Source organism: Sceloporus occidentalis, unplaced genomic scaffold, assembly GCF_023333645.1.
Source record: "Sceloporus occidentalis isolate IW3139 unplaced genomic scaffold, rSceOcc1.0.p SCAF_5, whole genome shotgun sequence".
Classification (NCBI taxonomy): Eukaryota; Metazoa; Chordata; class Lepidosauria; order Squamata; family Phrynosomatidae; genus Sceloporus; species Sceloporus occidentalis.
The window spans coordinates 17,014,628-17,039,281 of NW_028316985.1; the positions used below are offsets into that span (position 1 = coordinate 17,014,628).

The window sequence follows — 24,654 nt, forward strand, 5'->3', positions numbered from 1 at the left end:
GCTGGATGTTGTCCAGAATGCTTGCACCAGAACCAGGGGTTTGGGATGTGTATCATCCAAACAGGATGACACAGGAATCGGAGGGGGGGGGGGGACAAGCCTTTTGGCCTATGCAGACAAGACCAATATTTTTTTCAGTCTTGTTTGATTTACTCAAAGGTTCTCCACATTTAGGAGCAGTAAGCATAGAAACGGGGAGGGACAGAATTAGTAGACATTTTTGGTGGTAAGCTGAAGCTGGTAATGCAGCTGACATCCAGACACTAGTCAAAAGGTTTTTTCATGGATATCAGTCATAGATTTCATCATTCTGCTTTAATTTCTGGGTGTGTGGGTGGTGAGAATTATTCTTATTTGTCTGAATGCATGATTGTCCTGAATGTTTCTGTGGGGCAGACCACAACTTAAATAAGTACCATATTATTATTATTACAATTACTAAGAAAGGTGCTTGCCGATTGCCAAAAGCATTCATATCTGTGATTAAAACACATGTGATGATTTAAAAGACATCAAAGAAAAGACTGAGAGGTCTGTCCAGTGCTGACTGCATTCTGATGCACATTTTCTTAGGAATAAACCCCATTTAATTCAGTGTGGCCAGAGTGTGGGAAATTCGGGTTTTTGGACAGAAACTCCCAAAAGCCAGCACAGCAAACTGTTTATGGGAATACTGTACAAGAAGCTAGCATTCCCATGCTCTATATGTGACTAACATTTAAGTAAATATGAATAGGGTTGGACTGGCAGGTGATGACAAAGAGGTCTGAGGTTTTGGGAAAATATAGAAGCCCCCAGAGAAAGAGAAACAGTGTTACATAGTGGTTTGAGTGTTGGACTACAACTTTGGAGACCAGGGTTCAATTCTCAGCTTGTCCATGAAACCCACTGGGTGACCTTGGGAAGTCACACTCTCTCAACCTCAGGGGAAAGGCAGTGACAATATCTCCTCTGAACATATCTTGCCAAGAAAATCCCGTGATAGGGCCACCATATATTGGAAATGACTTGAAGGCACACAACAAAAAATATAGGCCTTAAGAAATGCATCTGATTATTTCTGCAGTGTAAATGCAGACATAGGGCCCATACAGCCAGACAAAATACAGTTGCTTCATATCACTTTGAAGGTATGCTGTTTAAATGATGCATGCGTCCTAAGAGGCCAGAAGCAGCACCAAAGCCACCCTCCAGTCCTGTGGACTAGCATGCAGCTTTGGTGCAGCTTCTGGCCTCTTAAGATGTGTGTGTCATTTAAACAGCATACCTCCAAAGTGATCTGAAGCAGCTTTATTTTGGCCTGTCTGTACAGGCTCTTAGATTCTCTTTCCACTTTCCTCCTTCATCCTTGGTTTGCTTCAGTTGCTGAAAATTGTTCAAAAGCGCAAAAGTAGTGTGTATAACTCTCTCAGTGGGAGATAGAAAAGATGGTATCTTGCCTTTCCCTGAACTCTGGCAAAAGCAAACTGCTGCAGCCTCTCCTAGCTTGTATGTCCTTCTTCATTAATAACTTTTTGCCATGTTGACCACACTCTGATGTTGCTAGGCCACACATTTCTCTGTGTGACATGTTGCAAGGTATGATAGCCTGAAACACTGGTAGGGAGATCAGCTGCACAAGCCCAACTGAAATGACAGAGAAGTACAGTATTGGTGTATTGCGCATTGATGTCAATAATACCTCAGGGAGTTGTAGACTAATGTATCTAAAAGGCACACTAGGGTAGGAAAGGTTGCATTATGCCAAGATCATTCTTAGCGAGTTGCTACACTCTTGAACATTTCCATGGACTGTAGTATACTAGTAGGATAACTCTGGCATACTTTCCTGCATCTCATACCCCATCTCTCTGCTGATTAAATGGAAATTTACTACAAAGCCAACTGTACAAACAGTATGTTCAGTAAATACTAGAGAGACATAAATAGAAATCAGGAATGGAACTGCAGAGGACTGGTTATGACATCCCTTCCATCAACATCACTGAAAACATTTTTTCTGAAAGAGATCAAATAAAACATGTCATCATGTCCATAACTGTAATAAAAAGATAAAGAAGCACAATTTATAAAGCAAAAATACTGAAAAATAATTATTGTAACTGTTGGATTACTTTTATTACAAAAGGTTCTTCCTCAGTAACTTTTCTTTGCTGTATCAAAAGAGGTGTTAGTTTCTAGACTGGTACTGTCAATCAAGTATCAAGGCCTAGAGAATAATCAATAGGCTCCTACTGACATTATATTGCTAAAGGCCAAGTAGTCAGCCTCAGCAGGACCTGGAGGGGAGATTAGTTAGGAATTCTACAAAAACTGATCCACACTACCTAAAATGTTTTAAAGAAGGATATAAGGTTAAGAAAGTGTTGTTGTGTGCCTTCAAGTTATATGGTGACCCTAATGTGAAGCTATCAAAAGGTTCTCTTGGCTAGATTTGTTCCAGGACTGAGTGCCTTTGCCTTTTTCTAAGGCTGAAAGAGTATGACTTACTGAGCAGGGATTTGAACCTTGGTCTCCAGAGTCATTGTCCAATGCTCAAATTACTTCACCATGCTGTCTATTTATGGAATTTGCTACTTTGTGTTGTTGTGTGCCTTCAAGTCATTTCTGATTGATGGCGACCTTAAGGCCATGGGGTTTTCGGTGGCTGAGTGTGTGACATGCCCAAGGTCACCCAGTGGGTTTCCATGGCCGAGCAGAGAATCAACCCTGATCTCCAGACTTGCAGTCATCACATCTCCAGAGTTGTAGTCACCACAATATAAATAAAATGGTATACCTTGGATTGCCTGTTGGTTTTTTTTCCTTCTACTTCCTTCTGTATCCACACTCGGGCCATTACAATCCTAATCTTTGTATTCTGAGTATGTGTCTTCAAATTGCCTGCTTACTTATGGCAATCCCATAAATTGTATAATTTCCTAACAAGACAGAAAAAATCATGACACTCTACCTCCATCTACTGTTCATTTGTAGTTTAGGTTTACTGGATGCTACTTAGTAAGGAAAAGGGCACTGGAGTTATTCTTTTTTTCCTTCCAGTGAATCCACAGCTCTTACTATAAGCTCCATTTTCTCATAACCAGTCTTTTCCAACAGTAATGGCGAGACCATTACTTTCACTGCAGTATCCTACGACACAATATGCAACAATAAGATCTTAATGAAACCAGTGTTGTTGGTGGTAAGTCATCTAACAAACACTGCCAACAGACTGGGTTACAAAGATAGCTAAAGGTCTGGCTAATCACACATGAACCTACTGGTTACTGAAACTGACCTAACACGTCCTGGTCTGTGCCTTTTACCATCTGAAATAAGATAATCCTATCTGAAGACAGGGTCTTTTCAGCTAAGACACCAAAAATATAGCTGCACTATAAAATTTGACAGGATTTTAACTGTTGTGACTTCATCCTACAGAATCACAGAATTTGTAGTGTGATGAGGTACTAAAAAATCCTAGTTCATAAGATTTACAGATTTCAGGATGCCAATTAGACTTGTGGAATTGCTGTTATTCCAAGCAGGGAGACAAATCTCAGAGCAAATAGCTCTGGAAGGAAAGACTATATATTACTGTATACTGTATGGGGAAAGGAGGAGAAACAGGAGGCTGAAGTTCAGAAGTAGTGTACTGGATTTCTCTACGAAAATTCCAAGTCCTTCCCTAAACTACAAGTCCCAAGAGTCCATAAAAGGGCAGTATGACGTATTCAACTGGTAACTTTGTAGTGCAGATGCATCCCATACCATTTGAACTCCCTTTCCAGAAATAGCTACCTGACACCATCTTTACCAGCCCTTCGTTTTTATAAGTGTTATATTCTGGAATTTAACTGGCTAGTGCAATTTCTCTTTTGCCATTTTTGTGCTCTGGACTTTTGCTTGTAAGCCACCCATGGCTAAAGTGTGGATGATAAATGCTAGTGAAATGACATGATTGGACCTGCAAAAAAAGGGGAGTGCTCCCATTTAGCATGCCAACCAGCCATGCACTTTTCCAGGAGACTCCATTTAACCTCAGCCACAAGAGCTAATCAGCAACCTGTGGCTAATGTGCATTGGACTGCTTTTTGGTTCCCCACATTAGGGCTCTTTATCCTGTCATTCTTATGCAAATCTTGCATATGCTTTCCCCACCCTTTGCCAATACTACCATTCTGTATGGGGATGGTGCCATTCTGGATCCATAAACAACAACACTCAGTGAACATCGGAAGAGAAAATACAAAAAAATTACATTTTCCTATTTTCCAACAGTGTACTTTTTCTGTCCATACACTTCATCAAACATACTCACATATCTTGAACATAGTTAGGACCACCATTTTCTGCCAGCATCCCCAGCATTCATATAAATGTATCTACTGAAATTCCACTCCATGCATCTGATGACATGGCCTGCAGTCCATGAACTTAACCTTGCTAGCCTTTAAGATACCACAGTTATTATTTTTAGTTGTCCAAATACCTTGGTTTGCTTTGGGAGTACAGGAGATCAGTGTCACATCAAGGTTATGCTCTGAATGTATATGATATTGTAGCCTTGCAAAAATTAATTCCTGATCATATCAGTGCCAGAATGGAAGATGACTTCAAATTGTAAAACAAAGCGAAGGAACAATGAATGATTTCCCTCCCAAATATTTGTGTTGTTATTTATACTGCACCTTCTTCCCAGTATATGGGCTCAAGGCAGCTAACAAATTTAAAACAGTCCAAGTTAAAACAATATGAAACATTAAAAATGCAAAGTTTAAAAAACAATTAAACAATTTCAAAAGCTTAAAACATTACATTATTAACATTTTCAAAGCACTTTTCAAAGGCAGTCCCACATAGAACGCATTACAATAATTGACTTATTAACATGTGCTTGTTCACAAAAACACAGACACATTGTTTTGTAGATGCAAACTAAATTATATTTGTCACTTGTACAACATAAGGGCAATAGTTAAGCAAAAAAACAGTGTAGATATTTCAGTACTCCAGGGATTCCACCCCCCCCCCCATCCCCCATAAAAATACCCCGACCAATACAACTTTTGTGACATCTTCAGAGTTTGGAAAATAAAAGAAACCAGTTGATCTCAGCTCATAAACACATCTCTGTTAACTGACAAAAGACAAGTTCACATCCCAATGCATGATGAGTGGAGAGAGAGTGACTGTAGCATCACATATATAGTAGTCAACCTGCATAGGTCTCCTCACTGCAGGTTTGGGGGTGGAGAGGATTCACATAAGGAATTAAAAGAGGGCACATTGCTGCCTTTTGCAATCTCCTGTGCCAGTGCAATTTGTTATAGGCTATGAAATTCCTTGAGACCAGAAACTACATGATGGAAAAACCAACACCCATTCCACTGCATAACCCTGATCTCTGGATTGGAAATACAAATTTCCTTTGGCGACTGAGCAATGAAACCAGTGTGACAAGAACTTCACACCAACCCTATTAAACAACATTTGCATAGTAGTGTATATAGCAAGTAGGTGAGGATGTGAGCAGCAGCATCTCCAGACTGGAAATGGTTCCTGTATCTTTAACGGATGTGCCAAAGAGGGAACCTGGACACATAACAGCTGGAGGGGGGGTCTCATGGGCCATACAGTCCAACTCCCTGCTCAGTGCAAATGTCAGGTGTTGCTTATAGAACTAGATAAAAAAGCAACACCTGATGAAATTCCCTTTTCTATACATTTAAAAATACAGCAGCTGATACCACTTTTCACTCTGGTAGTCTTACATGTGCACCAACCTCAAGGGAGGCCTGAACATGATTACAGTTGCTTCACACAATCAAGAACCCCAGTTCCACACGAAGGATTAAGGACCAGGGCAAGCAAACATCTTTGCCTCCTCTCCATGTTTAGGAACTGTGATCACCTGAATAAAGCTTTTATTAAGAAAGTTGAAGTAGTCAACATCCTAACCGTGACACAGGCTGAATGTAACCCACCTGGAGTTGCAGGTGAAAACTGGAGAGGGTTGCTGTACCTTTAACAGGTATATAGAAGAGGGAATTGCTCACTACCTCTCTTTGGCAAGCAACACTTGTTGCAATTTCTTCTTCTATTCAACTTTAAAGTAACAAAAGCAGTCTCCAACTTTCAATCTGACAGTTCTAAGCCCATGGGCCCCGTACTATGGTTGCTTGGACAGGATCCAAAGGCCTATTAAATAAAATAAATAAAATTTTTATTTATATACCGCCCTTCCATCAGATCAGGGTGGTTTACAGCAGTTAAAATACAACAGAGAACAAACATTAAAATCGAGAATAAACATTAAAATTGAACTGCATATTGGAAGTGTCACACAGCATAGGACCAATGTGACTTTTTCCTCTGGCAGCAGGAAGAGAATGCAACTAGACATGACATGGACCTTAACCAGAAGGATGATGCATGACTCATTTACCACTCAAACATTAATATGAATGAATATCTACACTTAAAAACCAAAAATGGGTAGTAGGTTACCTAGCAACATCCACAGGATAGGGTGAAGTACACAGTCACTCTCTCATTCTGTGTACAATAACCTAAACCTTTAGACCATGTGGAGTCTAAATTTTGAGGCATCCCATTTCTTGTTCTGTAAATAAAAGTACCTGATTTTCTCTGTCACTCTCTTGGAATCTAATCCCCTAACTCTGAAAATCTTAAATCAGAAGTGAACAAATTTGACAGATCCAGAGGAAAACAAACTTCCCCTAGGCCTAGGTCATAGATCCCTGCTGCTATATGACTAGAGAAGAAGAAAAGCCCCGTGCCATCAGATTTCAGCAGCAAATGGACCCATGGAGCCCACATGATGCCGAAATATGGAGTAAACATTTTTTTAAAAAAGATGACTTGGTGCTATTCATATTGCAAGTGTCAAAAAGAATTTATTACCAAAACATCACTCAAGCTTCAATGACACACAGACTGAGCTAGAATGATTATTCTGACTAAATCACTACCATAACAGTACTGCATTTAAAGAAGCAGAGAGCACAAATGTGCTACATATTCTGCATTAAAGACAAAAGCTGTTGGTAGCCAAAAAGGGATGATGGCAAGGAGATGTGGGGAGTCAATGGCCCATCTGACTGTTCTGTTTTTTAAGTTCCATAGAAAGCTTCACAGAAATTGTCACCTTAACTTTGTTTTAAAAAGAAATATAAAAAGCCAGACGCAGAGGAAGGTAACCACATACTTTGGGCCTTGTATACGCCTGCGGGAATTTTCAAGATTGCAGCCACCCCAAATTTATTTAAAATCCATGCAGTCAAGTACCATCATAGAAGAAAGGACAAACATGAGCCATGCCAGAGAGGAAGAGAGAGTCACTTCTTGGAAGATTTGAGTTAAGAGGATTTTTTTTAAATGTAAAAATAAGGGTTTTATTCAAAAAGTATACTGTCAATGATGCAATAAAAATGACACATCCAACAAATTGATTAATATGGTGCCAGAGGACATCCAATTATACAGAGTAAGAACTCCCACAATTTTTCCAGAAAAGAGAACCAATACTTTGAATCAAACATTCCTGAGAAGGGCCAGCATTTGTAAACCTGAGAATTTGCCTATGTAAATCAGAAGATGTTTTCTCTGTAAATCAAGGTGGTTGTTGGCATGAATCTGTAGCACATCAATTCTTGCTCTCTTATAGAAAGGATGTGGGAAGTTTATACAACAGCATTCTCTTGTTCTACATAAAATTTAACCAATTGATGCTCCACTCTTACTTGTACTGAGATCTGAACTCTAGTCCCTGGAGATGATGGCAGTTAGATTTTAGCAGTTCATCTATCACTTACTAAAACTTAAATTAAGAAAGCTGGCAGAGTGCAATCATGAAGCACTATCCTTCACCACATGTGGCAAAAGACAGGTGTACTTTTTGTGGTCTTTATTTCTCCACAACCGGTTGGGCTTTCCCTTGATCTTCCACCTTCTTGATAGCAGCTTGGATTGCTTCCTGGTCACCCAAAAACTGATGTTTGCCAAGTGGCTGCAGATTTTCATCAAGCTCAAGGAGGACTGGGATGCCAGTGGGTAGAGTGACATTGACTATGGCCTCATCAGAAATATCTACAAAGGAAAAAGAAAACCAAACATTTATACATCCCCTTCAATTCTTGGTAGAATTCTGGGCTGCTATGAAACCCATCTTCCACCACCACCACCCCACACACCGTTGAAGAGTGTTACCAAGGGACCATTCACACTACAGAATTATAGCACTGTTATTCCATTTTAACTGCTATAGTTCCTTCTTGTAGAATCCAGTCTTAATCACTAACCAGACGCAAATCCATAGCCATATACGCACAATATATATGCCCAAGAATTTTAATGTATCAAAACTAGAGCCATTGACACATCTTGTGGCCTTTAATTATATAACTTCATAATGCTGTGCCTTTCTGTAGCCCTTTTTTGATTTTCCAGTGACAGCTGGTGGCCAGCCTGTTTGATCTTCCTAGCCTTCCCATTTTCCTTGTCTCTGTCCACTCAAGCATCTGAGAATAAAAAAAAAAAAATCAATGAGTCAATATGATTATGAACAATGGTGCAACTGTACTAACAGAAGTTGTAAAAAGAAGAGGGATGCAACTTTGGCTGGAGGGGATGACCTAGCTATGCCAGTTCTGCCACATCAACACAAACCGAACACATCATCAAAAGCAGCTGAAAGTGGCAGAATTTGTCGCAACCGTCTGTTCTCGTTACTAATAAGTGGACTGAGAGAGGCACAAAACAGCTGCAAAACATCCAACCTCCCTTGGCATTTAAACAAAAAAACAAGAAAAAAGGGACAAACCGCTCACAGCTGAACAAACAGTGAGACTTCTCAGAGATGTAAATGTCTGTACTGCCTGATACATTAGGAAAGAAGGGAGGAGATCCCATGAGAAAGTCACTGTTCCACTACGGCCACAACCCAAGCCTGCAATCCAAGACACACTGAAATCAGATGGATTTACATCCAATTAAATATCCATCAGATAAGCCCATTTGGATCAAGAAACAACAACCTCAACACCTACTAACCAATACTTCCGTGCACGTGTTTATAGAAGGCTGTCTATCAATTGCATGACCTTAACTCACACTAACAGATGTCGCAACCTAAAGTTCTATGTCAATTACAAGACTTCGGACAGGCTTCTTATAATTTTTTTTGAAAGAAATGCAGCAGCAATTCCACATTGCCTGTCCATACACACACTTATATTTGTCAAATTATTGCTTACAACTCACAACTTGCAACTGAAGGAACCAATTCCAGTTCACAAAAGCAATCTTGCCTGTCACCAAACATTACTCATTACAGTCAGTCAGCCAGGAAGGAATAGTTTACAAAAGTGCTTTCGAAGTAAAAAAAAAAAAAGACATTTGTTAACCAGAGGATATTATAATCATGAAAAAGAAAAAGATAGGACTGTTTGGGCAGCATGAATGCTGTCCAATTCATTGGGCAGCATGAAGTGGTACTATGAAAAGATGCTAATTGCAATAACATTGGAGGTTGTTGCTGACTCAGATCAGTCCCTACTTTTAGCCCAGGAAACAGGAGTCATGCCCTTTAAACATATACCACCTCACTTTTCTAAGAAAGCATTCCATTGCATAGTATTAAACCAATGGAAGGCTTCCCCTTAGATTTTTTTTTTGTTGTTGTTAGCATTTGTTTGCAGATTTATGTTCATTTCAAAAAAAGAAAGATAATTTGTTTAAAAAAAAAAGAGGCTTTGGATGACCTGAGACACTTTCCTTGCTTTCTCTCCTTTCTCTTAAAGTCTTCTGAGATTTTTACAAGTTGGCAACATGCTGGTGCGCACTGCCTTAAATCTCAACCAAGACCAGTGTCTCATTACTTCACACACTTGTAACACAACCCAGTTGAACTTTCACTGCTGTACTGCATCCACATCTCCTGGAGTGTTGCAATCCCAGCAGTTTTCACCAAGCTAAATGGAGTGCACCAGAGTCCACACTATTACTTAGATATGTCAGGAAGTTGTCCATTGCCATTTAATGGTATGTCTGGAGACTTGAAGGCCTACAAGTAAAAAGAAAAATTGAAAAGCGGGGCTTTCTTGAATTTTTCTAGTTGAGAACTGTAAAAATTGAGATGTCAGGACACTGAGAAACACTCTACTATGAAATATTTCTCCTTTGGAAAAAGCAAAATGTTTTCCTAGGCAATATTTTCCTTTAAATGTATAATCTGAAAGTTTTAATACAAGTCAATTTATAGCATGAGGAAATTAGAATTCCTATGAATAATGAACATTTGAATAGTTTTAATATTATAAAGTTTAACATGATATCAACATTTGCTACTTTGTTGTTGTTGTGTGCCTTCAAGTCATTTTCAATTTAGGGAAACCTTAAGGTAAACCTATCACGGGGTTTTCTTGGCAAGTTTTGTTCACAGAGGGTTTGTCACTGTTCTCCTCTAGGGCTGAGAGATGTGATTTGACCAAGGTTAACCAGTGGGTTTCAATGGTAGAGCAGGGATTCAAACTCTGATGTCTTGAGTCCTCTAACGACTCAATGTTCAAACCACTCCAGCATTCTGGCTCTCTAGTCATCAATATTTTAACTTGTATATGTTCTGATGTACCACCCTTTGGTGGAAAGGGTATTATGGGGAAACATTATTATTATTATACTCACTGTTTTCTACAAAATTGGTGATTTCTATTTTCACCGTTTTGGCCTGCTTCTCAGTTAGCAAGGAAGAGAATGTACAACCCTATGGTCAAATAAAATCAATACATGGCTGAAGGTGACCCAGAACATACTTTATGATTTATTGGCAGCTGCGCAAGCTTTTTAAGTGTTTCAGACAAAACAGTATTCCTATTCATCTGCATTTTGGGAAGGCAACTCAAAGGAAATGAGACTACCAGTTTTAAATTGATTGGTCTTGAGGTACAATGAACACCAACATTTTTGCTGGTGATTTGGTTATCTGCAGAATAATTCAAGCAACATTTGGTTGACATTGCTCCCTATGCAAGTATAGCACAAAATGGCCCATTTTCAACTCTAGGGGTTTGAATAAAGAAACAAAATTCTTAGTAGAAAGTACTGAGTCAACCCATCACTAAATGGATCATCATCGTCCAACCAATAAGTCATGATTAGAAGTTAACACATTCTGCCAGATGTTTCCCTTCCATTCAACATAGGTCCTATGAAAACCTTGCCAGATTCCTTAATGTGATGTTTCAGATCATCTTTTTTATGTAGCTAGATGATGCATGCCCCCAAAGCAGCTGGAAGCTGCACTGAGGCTGCACTCCAGAGTCCAAAGGACTGGATCAAAAAGGAGTTGGTTTAAACTAACTTCTGCTGGCACCAGCTTGGGACTGCAAGCAGTGGCCCACTTTGAAAGCAAGCCGTGTGTCCGCCATGGTCCCAGCCTGACTGTGACCGGAGCGACCAGAGGCTGTTCCTTCTCCTCCATCTGCTTTGCCCCAAAGTTAACAATACATTTGCCGAAGTGGCTCAGTGACAAAGCAAAGTGGGAAGTGGGTCCCACTTCTGAAAACAGAGATATGGTAACACATGTAGAGCCAGGAACTTGTAAAACTTAACACCAAGTTCTTCAAGGGGCACAACTACAGTTTAGGGGTCATTTAAAGTACTGATATACCTCAGGTTAAAATTTGTTAAGTATAGATATACTTCCCATTAAGGTTTATTAAGGAATGCAGTGGCTCGGTGGTTAAGACACTGGACTACAATTCCCATTATCCTCAGTTAACACAGCATATCTGGAGGGCACCAGGTTGGGACTGGCAGGTGTAAAGATAAAAGGTTAAGGTAGTCTCTTGACATTAATGTCTAGTCATAACCGACTGTAGGGGGCAGTGCTCATCTCCATTTCTAAGCCGAAGAGCTAGAATTGTCCAAGGACTGCTCTGGTGGTCATGTGGCCAGCATGACTGCACCAAATGCTGTTACCTTCCCATTTAAGTGGTACCTATCTATCTACTTGCATTTGCATGCTTTCAAACTGCTAGGCTGGCAGAAGCTGGGACTAGTGACAGGAGATCACCCCATCATGCAGCACTCAGGCCTCGAACTGCCAACCTTCTGATTTTCCAATCATCAGAATTGGCATCTTAACCACTAAGCCACTGCACCCTCCCACTGGCAGGTGTAGACAATGCTTAAATTTTGCATGCTGCCTTGGATTCTATGGTAAGAGATAGGTGGAGTGTAAATTGAATAAAGAAAATAAACGAAATGCTGAGTTAGCTCAAAGCCTCCTGTGTTTGAAGAGATCTGAGTAGAATGGCAATGAAGGGAGGCTTATGGAGGCAAACTCCTTAAATCACATGCTGTCTGTCAGCTACCAGTTGCAAATCTCCATTTCAGCTTCCAGCACCACTGTTCAATTTTAGCAGTAACTGATTTATCTGGTTCACATGCCAAATTGCTTATACAGAAGCAATTAACTTCTGCCCTCCTCCTGATGTTCAGGTAACTACTCCCTAACCCCTTTGTAATTTTTGTTTTGTTTTGTTTTTTTGCCAAAGAAAACAGAATGGAATGGCCCAAGCTGAGCAACTATCTGAATTGGCTTTCAAACTGAGAAGCCTTTCAGCCACTGCCAACTAGTACTGGATTTTCTAGAAAAAATACGCAAAGCTTGGAACAGAACATGCCATCTATTCTAAGAGAGAATAATTTATTCTATTTCAACTGTAAAGGTAGCTCAGTGCAAATGAAGCATTCCTGAAAAATCATTCACAATTCAACAAGTGATCAGAGGTGATCTGTTTTGAAGCTAAAAATAACACTTCCATGTTTAGGGAAAGGATAGCTCAGGTTCCCAGACACCGGGGATGAAGGGGCAACTGTCTCGCTAGTACTTTGGAAGTGGAGATCCAGCTTTGCATTTTCAGAAGACACTTTTATGTTCTTCCACTTTTACAGCTTAACCCTGGGACTAACATGGCAAACGAAGACATACCATGGTGATTTATGAACAAACTCAACTCAGTCACCTCTTCATAAAAGGCCTGACCAAATTTGGCCATACCTTAGGGATTATTATTAACTTTCCCCACTCTCTCAACCTTTTAAGGAACTGGTTGGCCTACGCAAAGCTGAACCCTGCCAATTTAATTGAGAAACACTGAACCTACACATGCAACTCAGACTGAAGAAACAGTTTTAAGGTTACTAGATGGCAGTTGTTTAATTACTTCTGGGAAGAAAACACACCCAGAATTAAAGATGGCACAAGCTGTGTGTATCAGTTGTATGTAAAAGCTAAGCAACACTGCTTGCAAAGTCATCATGGCCAGCTGACAGATTCTGGGATCTGTACTAAAAAAAAAACCCTTTCCCCAAGGTCTAGTCAAGTCCTATAGCTTCTTGTTATTACTTGCTGTCAAGGCAATTTTGATTTAGGATAATCCTTTGAATGAGAAATCTCCAAGAGCCCCAGCAATCAACTGCCCTGACATGATCTTGCACATTTAGCCCTGAGGTTTCCTTTAATAAATCAATCTACCTATAATGTAGTCTTCCTCTTCTCCTACTGCCTTCCACTTTACAAAGCATTATTGTATTTTCCAGTGAGTCAAGTCATGATATGACCAGAGTATGAGAGCCCCAGTTTAATCACCTTTGCTTCTAGTTAAAGTCCTAAGTATTCACCCCCTTGTCCAACAATGCCTTGGCTTGCCTGCCTCTGTTTACCAAATTGGAAAGGAAGCAGCCAGTGTTGCTGAAGCAGGTGTAACTCAATTACTGCACGGCAGTTCTTTAATTACTGCCCAAGAGCCCTTCTACCTCTCTTTGCACAGCTCAAAACCATGGGCTGCCCATCATACCAAGCAATAATATAGATGTGTCCATTAAAAATAAAGCAACATTTTACTTAATACCTGAAAAAGAAGAGCCAGTTTGTTGTAGTGATTTGAGCATTGGATTATGACTCTGGAGAACAGAGTTTGAATCTCTGCTTATCCATGGGAAAACACAGGATGACCTTCGGTGAGCCAAACTTTCTCAACCTCCGAGGAAAGCAAAGGGAAACCCCCTCATGCAAATCATGCCAAGAAACCCCTATGATAGGGTCACCTTAGGATCATCATAAGTCAGAAATGACTTGAAGGCACACAACCAATCTGGAAAAAATCAACATTGTTTATTTATTTGAATATTTATATCCCACCCATCCACCCCCCTATTATGGGATCTCAAGACACTGTATCAATAAGATAAATTTAAGCAGTTTAAACCAATTTAAAATGTTAAATAAAAATATTTTAAAAGCAGATTGAATAATTAACAGGTTAAAACAAGTTATAGCCATAAGAGTGAGCATATTCATCTTGAAATAAATAAATTAAGCTCCAAATAATTTAATAAAACGCTATGTTTTTACTTGGGACTGGAATGAAGCCAGTATCTGCATCAAGAGCCTCCATCAGGAAGGCGTTCTAGAACTGATGGGCCACAACTCAGAGGGCCCTCTCCTCACACAATTTATTGTTCCTACTAGTGAAGGACGAAAGAAGGCTTCTCTAGTAATAAGAGTTATGTTTCAGTTACAAAGCCTAAAACCAACAAGAGATAATAACTTACTTTCCAAATGTTTTAGCAGAGCCCTTGTGCTGTTCCCGTGAGCAGAAATAAGAACGGTCTTGCCCCTCTTCACTTCTGGTGCTATCCTCCCATTCCAATAGGGAAGAAGTCTATCAAGCACTTCTTTTAAGCTTTCAGCCTTGGGAAGTTTTTCCAAGGGCACATCACAGTGCTTATATCTGCGATCATTATAGATTTCGTGATAGTAAGGATGGGACTCAGTGATGGGAGGCGGGGTGACATCATAGCTCCTTCGCCATCTTTTCACCTGCTCTTCACCATGGTTGAGAGCCATTTCAGCCCGGTTGAGACCTATCAGGGCACCATAATGCCGTTCGTTCAACCTCCATGAAGCCTCGGTAGGAACCCATTCCTGTCCCATCTGCTCTAGGACATACCAGGCAGTCTGAATAGATCGGCTAAGGATGGATGTAAACACAAGGTCAAATTCAAAACCAAGTGCTTTGAGGTGCCTGCCACAGGTCTGAGCTTCTTTCACCCCATCACTGCTCAGCTTCTGATCAACCCAGCTGCAAAAGCGATTCTCTTTGTTCCAAGCCCCTTCGCCATGTCTCAGCAGGATAAGTCTGAACTTTGCCATTTTGACTGAAGGGATGTCTTCTTTAGGTCTGTGACAGGAGTGGTGTTTAATGAGATACCATCTATACAAAAATAAAAACATTAAGTCAGATGTTTTGGTCCACTGGGTCATAGGGAACATGGGAAAGTTCCTTAGATGTTCGTACAGAAAGTTCTTTGAGGTAATGATCAACAGTAATAAAGAAGATTTCCTGAAAGGTGGCTTTGTCCATCACTGTTAACCTTTTCTCTGCAATGCAGGAGAGCACTGAGTGTGTTCTAGATCAGAGTTTCCAGGTTATCTGATGTAGGGGACCAGCAATTTATTTTCCTAATCTGCCAGGGACAAGTACCTTGTCTTCCAGCTGGCTACAACTGGTTCTTTCCTTCCTAGAAATTCTACTTGGACTGCAAACTGATCACTTGCAGACCAGCATTGGTCCAGGGACCACCACTTTGAACAATTTTCTTAATTACCTTCTCACTACAGCAATGGGGAGTCCTAATGTTATTATTATTATTATTATTATTAACCTTTATTTATGAAGCGCTGTAAATTTACACAGCGCTGTACATGCAATCTTTTTAGTTAGACGGTTCCCTGCCCTCGGGCTTACAATCTGAAAAGACATGACACAGAAGGAGAAGGGAGTGGTGGAGGGAAAGGGTAAGAGGTCCAGCAGTTCCTCTCTACCTCCGAGGCCTGGACCAAGGCAGATGGACTGGAGGGAGGGCTTGGCTTCATAATGGATGGTTAATCATTTTCCAGGGAAAATACATACTCTCAAGTAGGATAATGCATATACAGTACATAGCAATACAGGAAATGGTAATGTGTTCATTTAGTGCTACAAAAACTGGGTAAGCACTAGCACCCACTTGAATCCTCTACCACATACCAGAATTCCATAGTATACATGCCAAATTCCCCCCTTTCACTTTGATATGGAAAAGGTTCCTTGAAAAATTTGAAACACCCTGCTTTGGATCTTGAAAATGTCACTAGGTACAACACACCTGAAGGACCACCTTCTCCCGCCTAAACATACAGAGGTTGCATAACAAAGCAACTGTTTGGTTCAGTATACATTTATTTGCTGTTGGGCTCATGACTGCCTTCCAGTCAACACTGGCTACATTCACATATAATGATAAAGAAGGATTCTAATGAATCCTAGTTTACTGTGAATGAGCCATGAACTACTACAATCTTTTTTTTTCCTGCTTGTTTCTTTCTATCAACAAGAGCTGATAAATTAAGCAAAATCTTAGTATGTTCCTCAAACTGGAGTTCCTGCTTGCTGATCTCAAACAAGTCCATATTTATAAACAAAGAACAAACATTGTCTTGTAGTCCTGGTTTCTTATAACAGCAAACCAAGAGTCCTAGGTTTGATACCTTGCTAATGAAGCAGCTTCTGGTTAATTTAGGCCACTCACATTGATGGAAGGAACTAAGCAAAGTGAAAAGGCTGAATCAATACACAACTTACTTATGATGAGCCAGTGCTCTTTGGAATTCTGGCTTACTGTTGTGTCCAAACAAGGACAATTTCTTCACTACACACCCAGTGAAACTCAGTCCTGAAGCAGGTATATACAAGAAGGAGATATATATATATATATAGATAGATAGATAGATAGATAGATAGATAGATAGATATAGATATATAGATATATATATAGATATATAGATATAGATATATAGATATAGAAATATATATAGAGAGATTAAAGTGGGTCATTTGCATCTTGTGCACTCTTTCAAATACCTTCCCACCTGCTGATCCAAATCAGATTGCTTTATCTTCTATTAGTCCGGTCTTTTTCCACACCCTGTAATTGCTTCTCAGATTTTATCTTGGGAACTCTGAAATTAATTAAAACACCTCAGATCTTCAATCTATTGTTGCTGTTGTGTGCCTTCAAGTCATTTCCGACTTATGGCAAAACCCTACAATGAACCTAACACAGGGTCTTCTTGGCAAGAATTGTTCAGAGGGGGTTTGCCTTTACCTCCCTCTAAAATTGAAAGTGTGTGACTTGCCCAAAGCTGCCCATTGGGTTTCCATAGTTGAGCAGGGATTTAAATCCAGGTCTCCACAGTCCAACATTCAAACCACTACACCACACTGGCTCTCATAGTCTATTACCTATCCAAAAAGGTCATATTTAATCTCTTTGCCCTTTTTCCAACAACAAAGAAAGAAACAGTCTGCCAAACACTCCTGTCTCCCCACTCCATGCAGGCAAAGTGTTCACCCCCAAGTACTGTTGGACTACAACTCCCAGCATTCCTTACGATGGGTTAAGGCTCACAGGAGTTGCAGTCCAGCATTATCTGGAAAGTTACAAGTTTGCTACTCTTTGATTATAACTTTAAACAGGTATACCTGAAAGTTCATCTTAGATGTACAATAGATGATACAACAGGACCATATACAGTTGTCCCTCCATATTCGATGGGGTTAGGGGAACAAGACACCCATGAATATGCAAAAACCGCAAATAACAAAAACACTGTTTTTACCTGAGAGGACTCCTCTCTAGGAATCTCTAAGTCCTCCAGTGCAACTCTGTGGTCAATGTCCAACATACACTGACCATAGAATGGCACTGGAGTAGTTACAAATGGTCTTTCAGTGCAACTTTTAGTTAAAGTTGACCACAGAGTTGCACTGGAGGACCTAGACAGTCCTAGAGAGAACACATTAATGAAATCAGTGAATAATCAAATCTGCAAATATCAAAGCCGCAATATGGAGGGATGACTGTATAGCAAAATTCAACATAATCATTCTGAGAGATAAAGCAGCACAGAAAAAACCTGCAGCTGTCTGGCATCAGACTAATAATGGCCAAGTTAATTATGACATGGCTCCAGATTTTTTTTTAAATGGTTCCAACTATAAGGATCCCAACTCATGACATTTGGAGGTGGCCCCATATTGTAATCCTATTGTTTCACAGCATCTATACTACAGTCTGCCTAACTAGGGTTTAGGTTATGAAAGCTCTCTTTCCATTATGTCTGGTTAACTGCTATCACCAGAGGTAGATCTAGAGCAATCCTCCTAACCATAGTATTTTCATCTGTCTTGGTCTACCACTCCCATCTGTCCCAGTCTACATGGTGAATGCTCAGGGATGATGAGAACAATACACATTATCTGGTAGGAAGCTGTTTAAAAACAAATCAGTTGGATCTAGCTCACATGGGCATTTCCCAGACCTCTGCCATTTAGTAGCCCTAATGTTTTCATAAAGCAAAGGGGTTCTATATAATATTTAAAACATGTATGAATTTCAAATAATTTGAACTCACCTTGTGCGCTAGAAATGTGTTCATCCAGGCCAGGCAAAACATTTAATATTACACCCTACCTATATGAAGAGGGGAAAAATGTGAGACTTACTACAGCTAGAATTCACTAGGAAAGAAAAAACAGAAAAATACAGACTCTAAGACCAGCTTTGCAATGAGATAGTAAAATGTATCTGGACTATACCATTTTAGACTGTGGGTTTAAGTTCACATGACTGAAATGTCCTTCCATATATGCAAAAAATACACAAATCCTTGAACACAAAGTTAGCAAAGTTACAAAGAAAGACTTTAGCCTAGCCACTCTCAATTTTGGGTCCCCAGATATTGCTGGACTCAATATCTGGACTTTTTTTGCTGGAGTTTTGGCAACATCCAGTTTCCCTTTTTGGCACTTCTGGCAGTCTGTATGGCCACCAGATGTTCATAAGGGCAGAAAACTGGCTCCTGTGCCATATCCAGTTGCCCACATGGTCTAACACCAATTCACATACTGCTCCAAGTTCACCAAAGAATCAGCAGGGACAGCACATGGCTATGAGGCTGTGACCTAAAAAAACGCAAAACAGACCAAAACATATTTTGCTTTGAAGATCTCAAAATACTCTAATGATGATCAAGGGACCATGTTGTTCAATGTAAATCAGATAGATACCTACCTCTGCAAGAGACATGAGTCATAAGGGTGTTTGATCAAGTATCTAATCAGGTGATTATGTAAGCCGAGTGGGACTTTGCTACGTGCATCCAGTCTGCTTGCTCTCGACAACAATCTTTTGATGCATGGCTACAATAAAGCCAATGAGCTCTATTAATTGTTGCTCCCAGCTCTGACTGGGCAGCAGAGGGAGCAATGTGGGACAACTTATCCCAGTTATCAATATATCACTGCCAAGAGCTCATTTAAATTTACATTTTAGGCAAGATGGTTATTGCATGCCTTCAGATTGTTTCCAATGTATGGCAGCCATAAAGCAAACATATCATGGGGATTTCGTGGCAAAATTTGTTCAGAGTAGACTTGCTTCCTGTGAGGGCAAGAGAGTGCAATTGCCTAAGGTCACCCAGTGGGTTTCCATGACCGAGCACGGATTCAAATCCTAGTCTCCAAGATTGTGGTCCAATGCCCAAACCACGGCACCATGCTGGCTCTTTTGACAAGGAGCAATAACTAAGAACTACCTCCAGCCACCCTGTCTTCCAGCTTCTGTTGCTGTCTTATTTCCAGGGGTGCATCCAGATGATGCTGTTCTTGTGGCACCATCTTGCTTTGTTCACAGAATTGTACAGGAGGTCCAACAAAAACACCTGCCATTTGCAGGTTCCCCATGTTTTTCCCATTTCTGCCTTCTCTTCTTTTATCCATTAAGGGAAAGACAGACTAGCTCCACAGTGCCTTTTCACCAACAATGCTGCCCATGTGAAAGTACCCCAACTGCTATATATTGCAAGTAGGAGGAGAAAGGGGGGGTGGAGATCCTGTTACATAATCGGTTCCTTCTGCCTGCTGTAGATTCAGCTGTCTGTAAAAATCACTGCATTTTCTGTAGCCTGAACTTCTATGTGACTCAATCTACAAAGCATTTACAATTTCCCTTGACTTTTGAGGACAGTCTCTCTACTGTTGTGGGCTGCATTAAAAAAAAGAGATTGCTTGCTTATTATTAATAGATTTTAAAACTCTTTTAATTGTAATATGTTCAATTTGTTTTTAAGGGGGGTATTGTAATTTTATGTATAATTGTATGTGGATCTTTTAGTTGCTAGCTGCTTTGGTTGTCCTGTTACAGAAAAGCGGAGTACAAATAAAAGTTTTATTTATTTATTTATTTATTATTTGGGCTCTTTAAAAAAAAAGAGATCCCACTGATTCTTTTGTAATAACTTCACTCCGGTCCTTCCTGATTTATACAGCACACTACAGTGGAATCTAAAAACAACTGCCATTAACAAAGTATAATAACATCCAAAATCCACAAAACAGTGATACCTTCATTTCACCAACCAAGCATTATGCAAGCTTTCTTCATCAAGCAAAGGTATTAAGAATCATACAGGGGGGAAAGATTATAAAATGCCAATGCTAGTCAAAGGCTTGCATTTTTTCAAGGTGTTGTTGGAACAACATACCAACATTGTACTTTGCTATCCAGCCAACACAGCTACCCCTGAGTATGTCACACAAGCTGTTAACATTTTCCATAACTGATAAGGAGGCAAATCCTTCCTGGTTTTGACCTTAAACTCTGAAGTCTGCCAAACCTTGTCACTGATGGGAGAGGAGTGTTCCATGCTTTTAGCTGAACAAAGGAATAGACAAATAATGCCTCATAATGAAATTAACACATGCCTTTGGGGGCCAGTGTGGTGTAGCGGTTTGAGCCTTGGACTAGGACTCTGGAGAACAGGGTTCGAATTCCTGCTCAACCATAGAAACCTACTGCATGGCAATGGCAAACCTCTTCTGAACTAATGCTGATAAGAAAATCCTACAATAGGGTTGCCTTAGGGTCCCTATGAGCCAGAAACGATTTGAAGGCACACAAGAACCAATACCTGCCATGTTCTTCTTTTAGGTTAACCTTTAACATGATAGCACTCTACTTCCATTTCCTTTTTACCTATCAGGTTCCAACAGAAGCAGACTCCCTAAGGGTACTTTCAGGCTGAGATTGATGTTTTTTCAAACTACAAAAGATGCAAGCCTCTGTATATATCCCTGCTTTTGTGTCATTAAGGAGAATTCATACAGACAAGGCTTTTAGCCATCACCTTGACCTTTATGCATAAAAGTGTTGCTTGCTTAAACATTGAGCACAACATTAAGACCAGAGAGATGTAGCCACCTACAAATGTCCAGTTTTCAGCAAAGTCTAAGAATTGTCATATTTTTTTCTACCATGGCTTTTGTGCCTTTCATATCACCATGAAAAGAAACTCAGCAAGTGACTGCATTTTCCACATTTGTGAAGCCATTCTTATATGGAATTTCTTTTTTTAACATACTTAAAGGAAAGGAGGCAGCAACATTAGCTGCAGGCTTTCTAGGTGCTGGTGAACCATTCAAAACTAGTCCAACTGTTCAGAGTACTTTAGAATTAGGAAGCTGTCAAGAAAAGAATGCAAGGACCCATTGGCTCAGTCAAACGGGTACTGGCAAGCACAGTATCCCTTTTGTTTCTATTGTCACTTGATCTGTTCAGAAGATCAACACTCCCTAGTGTACCCATCTGACACCTGGAGAACACAACAGGGGCAAGCCAGGATAAACCACTTCTGCAAAGAACATGGGTACACAAACAGTACAGGACACAATGCTAATAATATACCAAGGAGAAGGGTTGGGGTGGAACATCCATATGGGTACACGCAATCCACCTGTATTAGGAATTTGAATAAACAATGTTTTATTTCCTACCTAGTCTACACAACATAAAAGCCAGCATGGCATAGTGGTTTGGATGTTGCAGGACTGTGTAGACCAGGGTTCAATTCCCAGCTCAGTCATGAAACCCGCTGGCTGACCTTGGGCAAGTCGCATGCTTTCAACCTCAGGCAAAGGCAATGATAAACCTCCTCTGAACACATCTTGCCAAGAAACCCCCATGATAGGTTCGCCTTAGGGATGCCATAAATTGGAAACGGCTTGCAGACATACGGCAACTACACAATATACCCAGTCAACAATAGAAATGCTTTACAATCACGTTTTCTCCTGCACTGCTTCTTGCCTTTACTCTTTGTAAGATGACTGGATGCAAAGAAAGACACATTATACGTTAATCCATCTTTTCTCTATGGAGCTCATAGCTACACGCATGAAACCCAATTTTCCACACAACTCCACAGTGATATCAGAAAAAAAGCTAATATAAGAAATTTCAGGAGGAGAGTAATAATATAGAGATGGCAGCTGATGTTAACAAATGGCACCACTGTACAAAAGCCAACAGAAACTTTATCTACATGTCAACAGATGGGATGGAGATATGAAGTATAAAAGTAAGCAAAATTGATGTTTTATAGATTAATGAACATAGTAGAGAATAAGTACAGAATTCATACATATAAGCAAAAAGAATTATTATTTAAGGGATGAATTGATCTGCTATTGTACTTCTTAAAATAGATGAAATAAGGTAGAAAATCACTGTTAAAATAGGTGATTATTATTTTACAAATGTCTAAGGGGGGGGGGGGGAATGCACCTATCTGGATTGAAATATAGACTGGACTGATGTTGTGTTCCATTATGCTGAAAGGGTGACACCCACCGAGTGATGCCACTGATCTGCATAAAGATACCAATTATGCGTCCATCAACTAACTCTGGATCAAGCTATTGCAAGGAGCTGGTAAAAGGGTGACAGACTTGCAAAGATGTCCTATAAGAAGTGCTCTAATCAGATACAGCATACCAAAGATTACCACTATAATTTGTACTGCAACATAACCTCTGAAAGCCTTACTGTTTCTGTCATATATATAAATATATATCACCTTCATGATCTCCAGAGTCTGTATTTGTTTCTTTTAATGGCTCAACCAAAAATAGCATGACATATGCATTTAATCCACCGTTGGACAGACACAGAGATCCAATACTGACCCAGATCACAAGGGAAAATAACCCATACATCAATACCCTCATATGGCAGCAGCTTCGGTGTCTGTTTTAGCAGAGCCCAAGGAAAGAAAGAGAATAAGCTTTAGGTAAACCAGGCACAATCTATTTACTGTTTGTTTGTATATATGTGCGTGCATATGTGTATGTGTATATTGTAAATTTGAGGAGAAAGGGGGTATAAGTGCAATAATAAGTATACAATTTTCTATTTATTGATTGCACTTATATCCCACCTTTCTCCCTAAATGAAATCCAAGGCAGCTTGCAATACATTTAAACAATTCCACCTGTAACATCAATTTACAAAATTTAAAAAGAAATCTAAATACAGAGGTCAAGATCTGGGCAGATGATGTTATTTCAGATTAAATTAGAAGTGCCAAATTCGCTACAGCCAATGTCTTTGCCATTGCAGCTGAAGGCAAGCCAAGTGACACCTGTTATTTACACTTATTTTTATTTTAATATTTATTCATTACACTTCTGTCTTCTTCTTTCTCCCTAAATGGCATCCAGGGAAGGTTGCAATAAATCTAAAAAAAAAAAAATCCAACTAAACCATTAATTTGCAAAAAGTTAAAAAGAAAACTAAACGCATTGGTCAAGACTAAATTAAAAGTGCAAAATTCAAGTGCAGCCAGTGTCTGTCTATATCAGTTGTTCTTAATTGCATTGCTCTGGCTTAATTAAAACAGGCATGCAGTTAAATTCACAAATACACACAACACCACAAACACACAACACAACACACAAATCCATTATTTACCTGGAAAGACATCACTTCACACAAAACACAACAGACACACCACACTAATCCATTATTTACCTGGAAAGACAACACACCACACATCACAGCACACTAATCCATTAACCTGGAAAAACAACATACCACACAACATACAACAGACACACCACACTAATCCATTGTTTACCTGGAAAAACAAAACACCACACAAAACACCCCACACACCCATCAGTGATCACAGCACACTAATCCATTGTTTACCTGGAAAAGCAACACATCACAGCACACTAATCCATTAACCTGGAAAGACAACATACCAGACAACATACAACAGACACACCACACTAATCCATTATTTACCTGGAAAGGCAACACTCCACACAACAGACACACCACAGTAATCTATTATCTACCTGGAAAGACCAGAACCGGGTCTGCAACACCAAGGACCACAAACACCCTTTGGCCAGTGCTGCTGCTGCTGCTGCTGCTGCTCACAGAAGAGACTAGAGAGCAGCAGCACCTGGCACGCTCTTGATGAAGACGAGGCGAGAAGCGATGACGTCACTCGGAGCCTCACTGTGATTGGGCCGCTTGGCTGTCGCTCACTGATAGGCGGCAGCTAGGCTTGCGATCGGGGACTATTTAGCCGTTGGCCGCAGAGGCGGGGTTTGGCCACCCAATAGCTTTCGCTCCGCGCTCTCTCGCCCTCTGACGCGACAAGAGGAAGGTGGGCTTGGATTGGCTGAGGAG

At 40.1% G+C, this 24,654-nt stretch overlaps 1 protein-coding gene across 13 annotated transcripts; it reads right to left on the bottom strand.

The window, feature by feature from the left end:
- Window positions 1-3,512: 3,512 nt before the first annotated feature.
- On the bottom strand, window positions 3,513-24,384 carry LOC149311697 (bisphosphoglycerate mutase-like). 13 transcript variants are annotated; one of them, XM_089527719.1, is made up of 8 exons: window positions 24,315-24,384; window positions 23,030-23,199; window positions 19,185-19,316; window positions 18,530-18,584; window positions 16,977-17,074; window positions 14,626-15,287; window positions 10,011-10,069; window positions 8,013-8,094 (listed from the first exon to the last, which is right to left on the bottom strand). In XM_089527719.1, exons 6-7 carry the CDS (start codon window positions 15,224-15,226, stop codon window positions 10,020-10,022), a joined length of 651 nt encoding a protein of 216 aa, XP_089383845.1. In that variant the 5' UTR covers window positions 15,227-15,287; window positions 16,977-17,074; window positions 18,530-18,584; window positions 19,185-19,316; window positions 23,030-23,199; window positions 24,315-24,384; the 3' UTR covers window positions 8,013-8,094; window positions 10,011-10,019. The 13 variants fall into 13 exon arrangements, with proteins under 13 accessions (XP_089383836.1, XP_089383832.1, XP_089383834.1 ...); XM_089527710.1 differs by lacking the exon at window positions 10,011-10,069 and having other exon boundaries at window positions 3,513-8,094; window positions 16,985-17,074; XM_089527706.1 differs by lacking the exon at window positions 10,011-10,069 and having other exon boundaries at window positions 3,513-8,094.
- Between the last annotated feature and the right edge of the window lie 270 nt (window positions 24,385-24,654).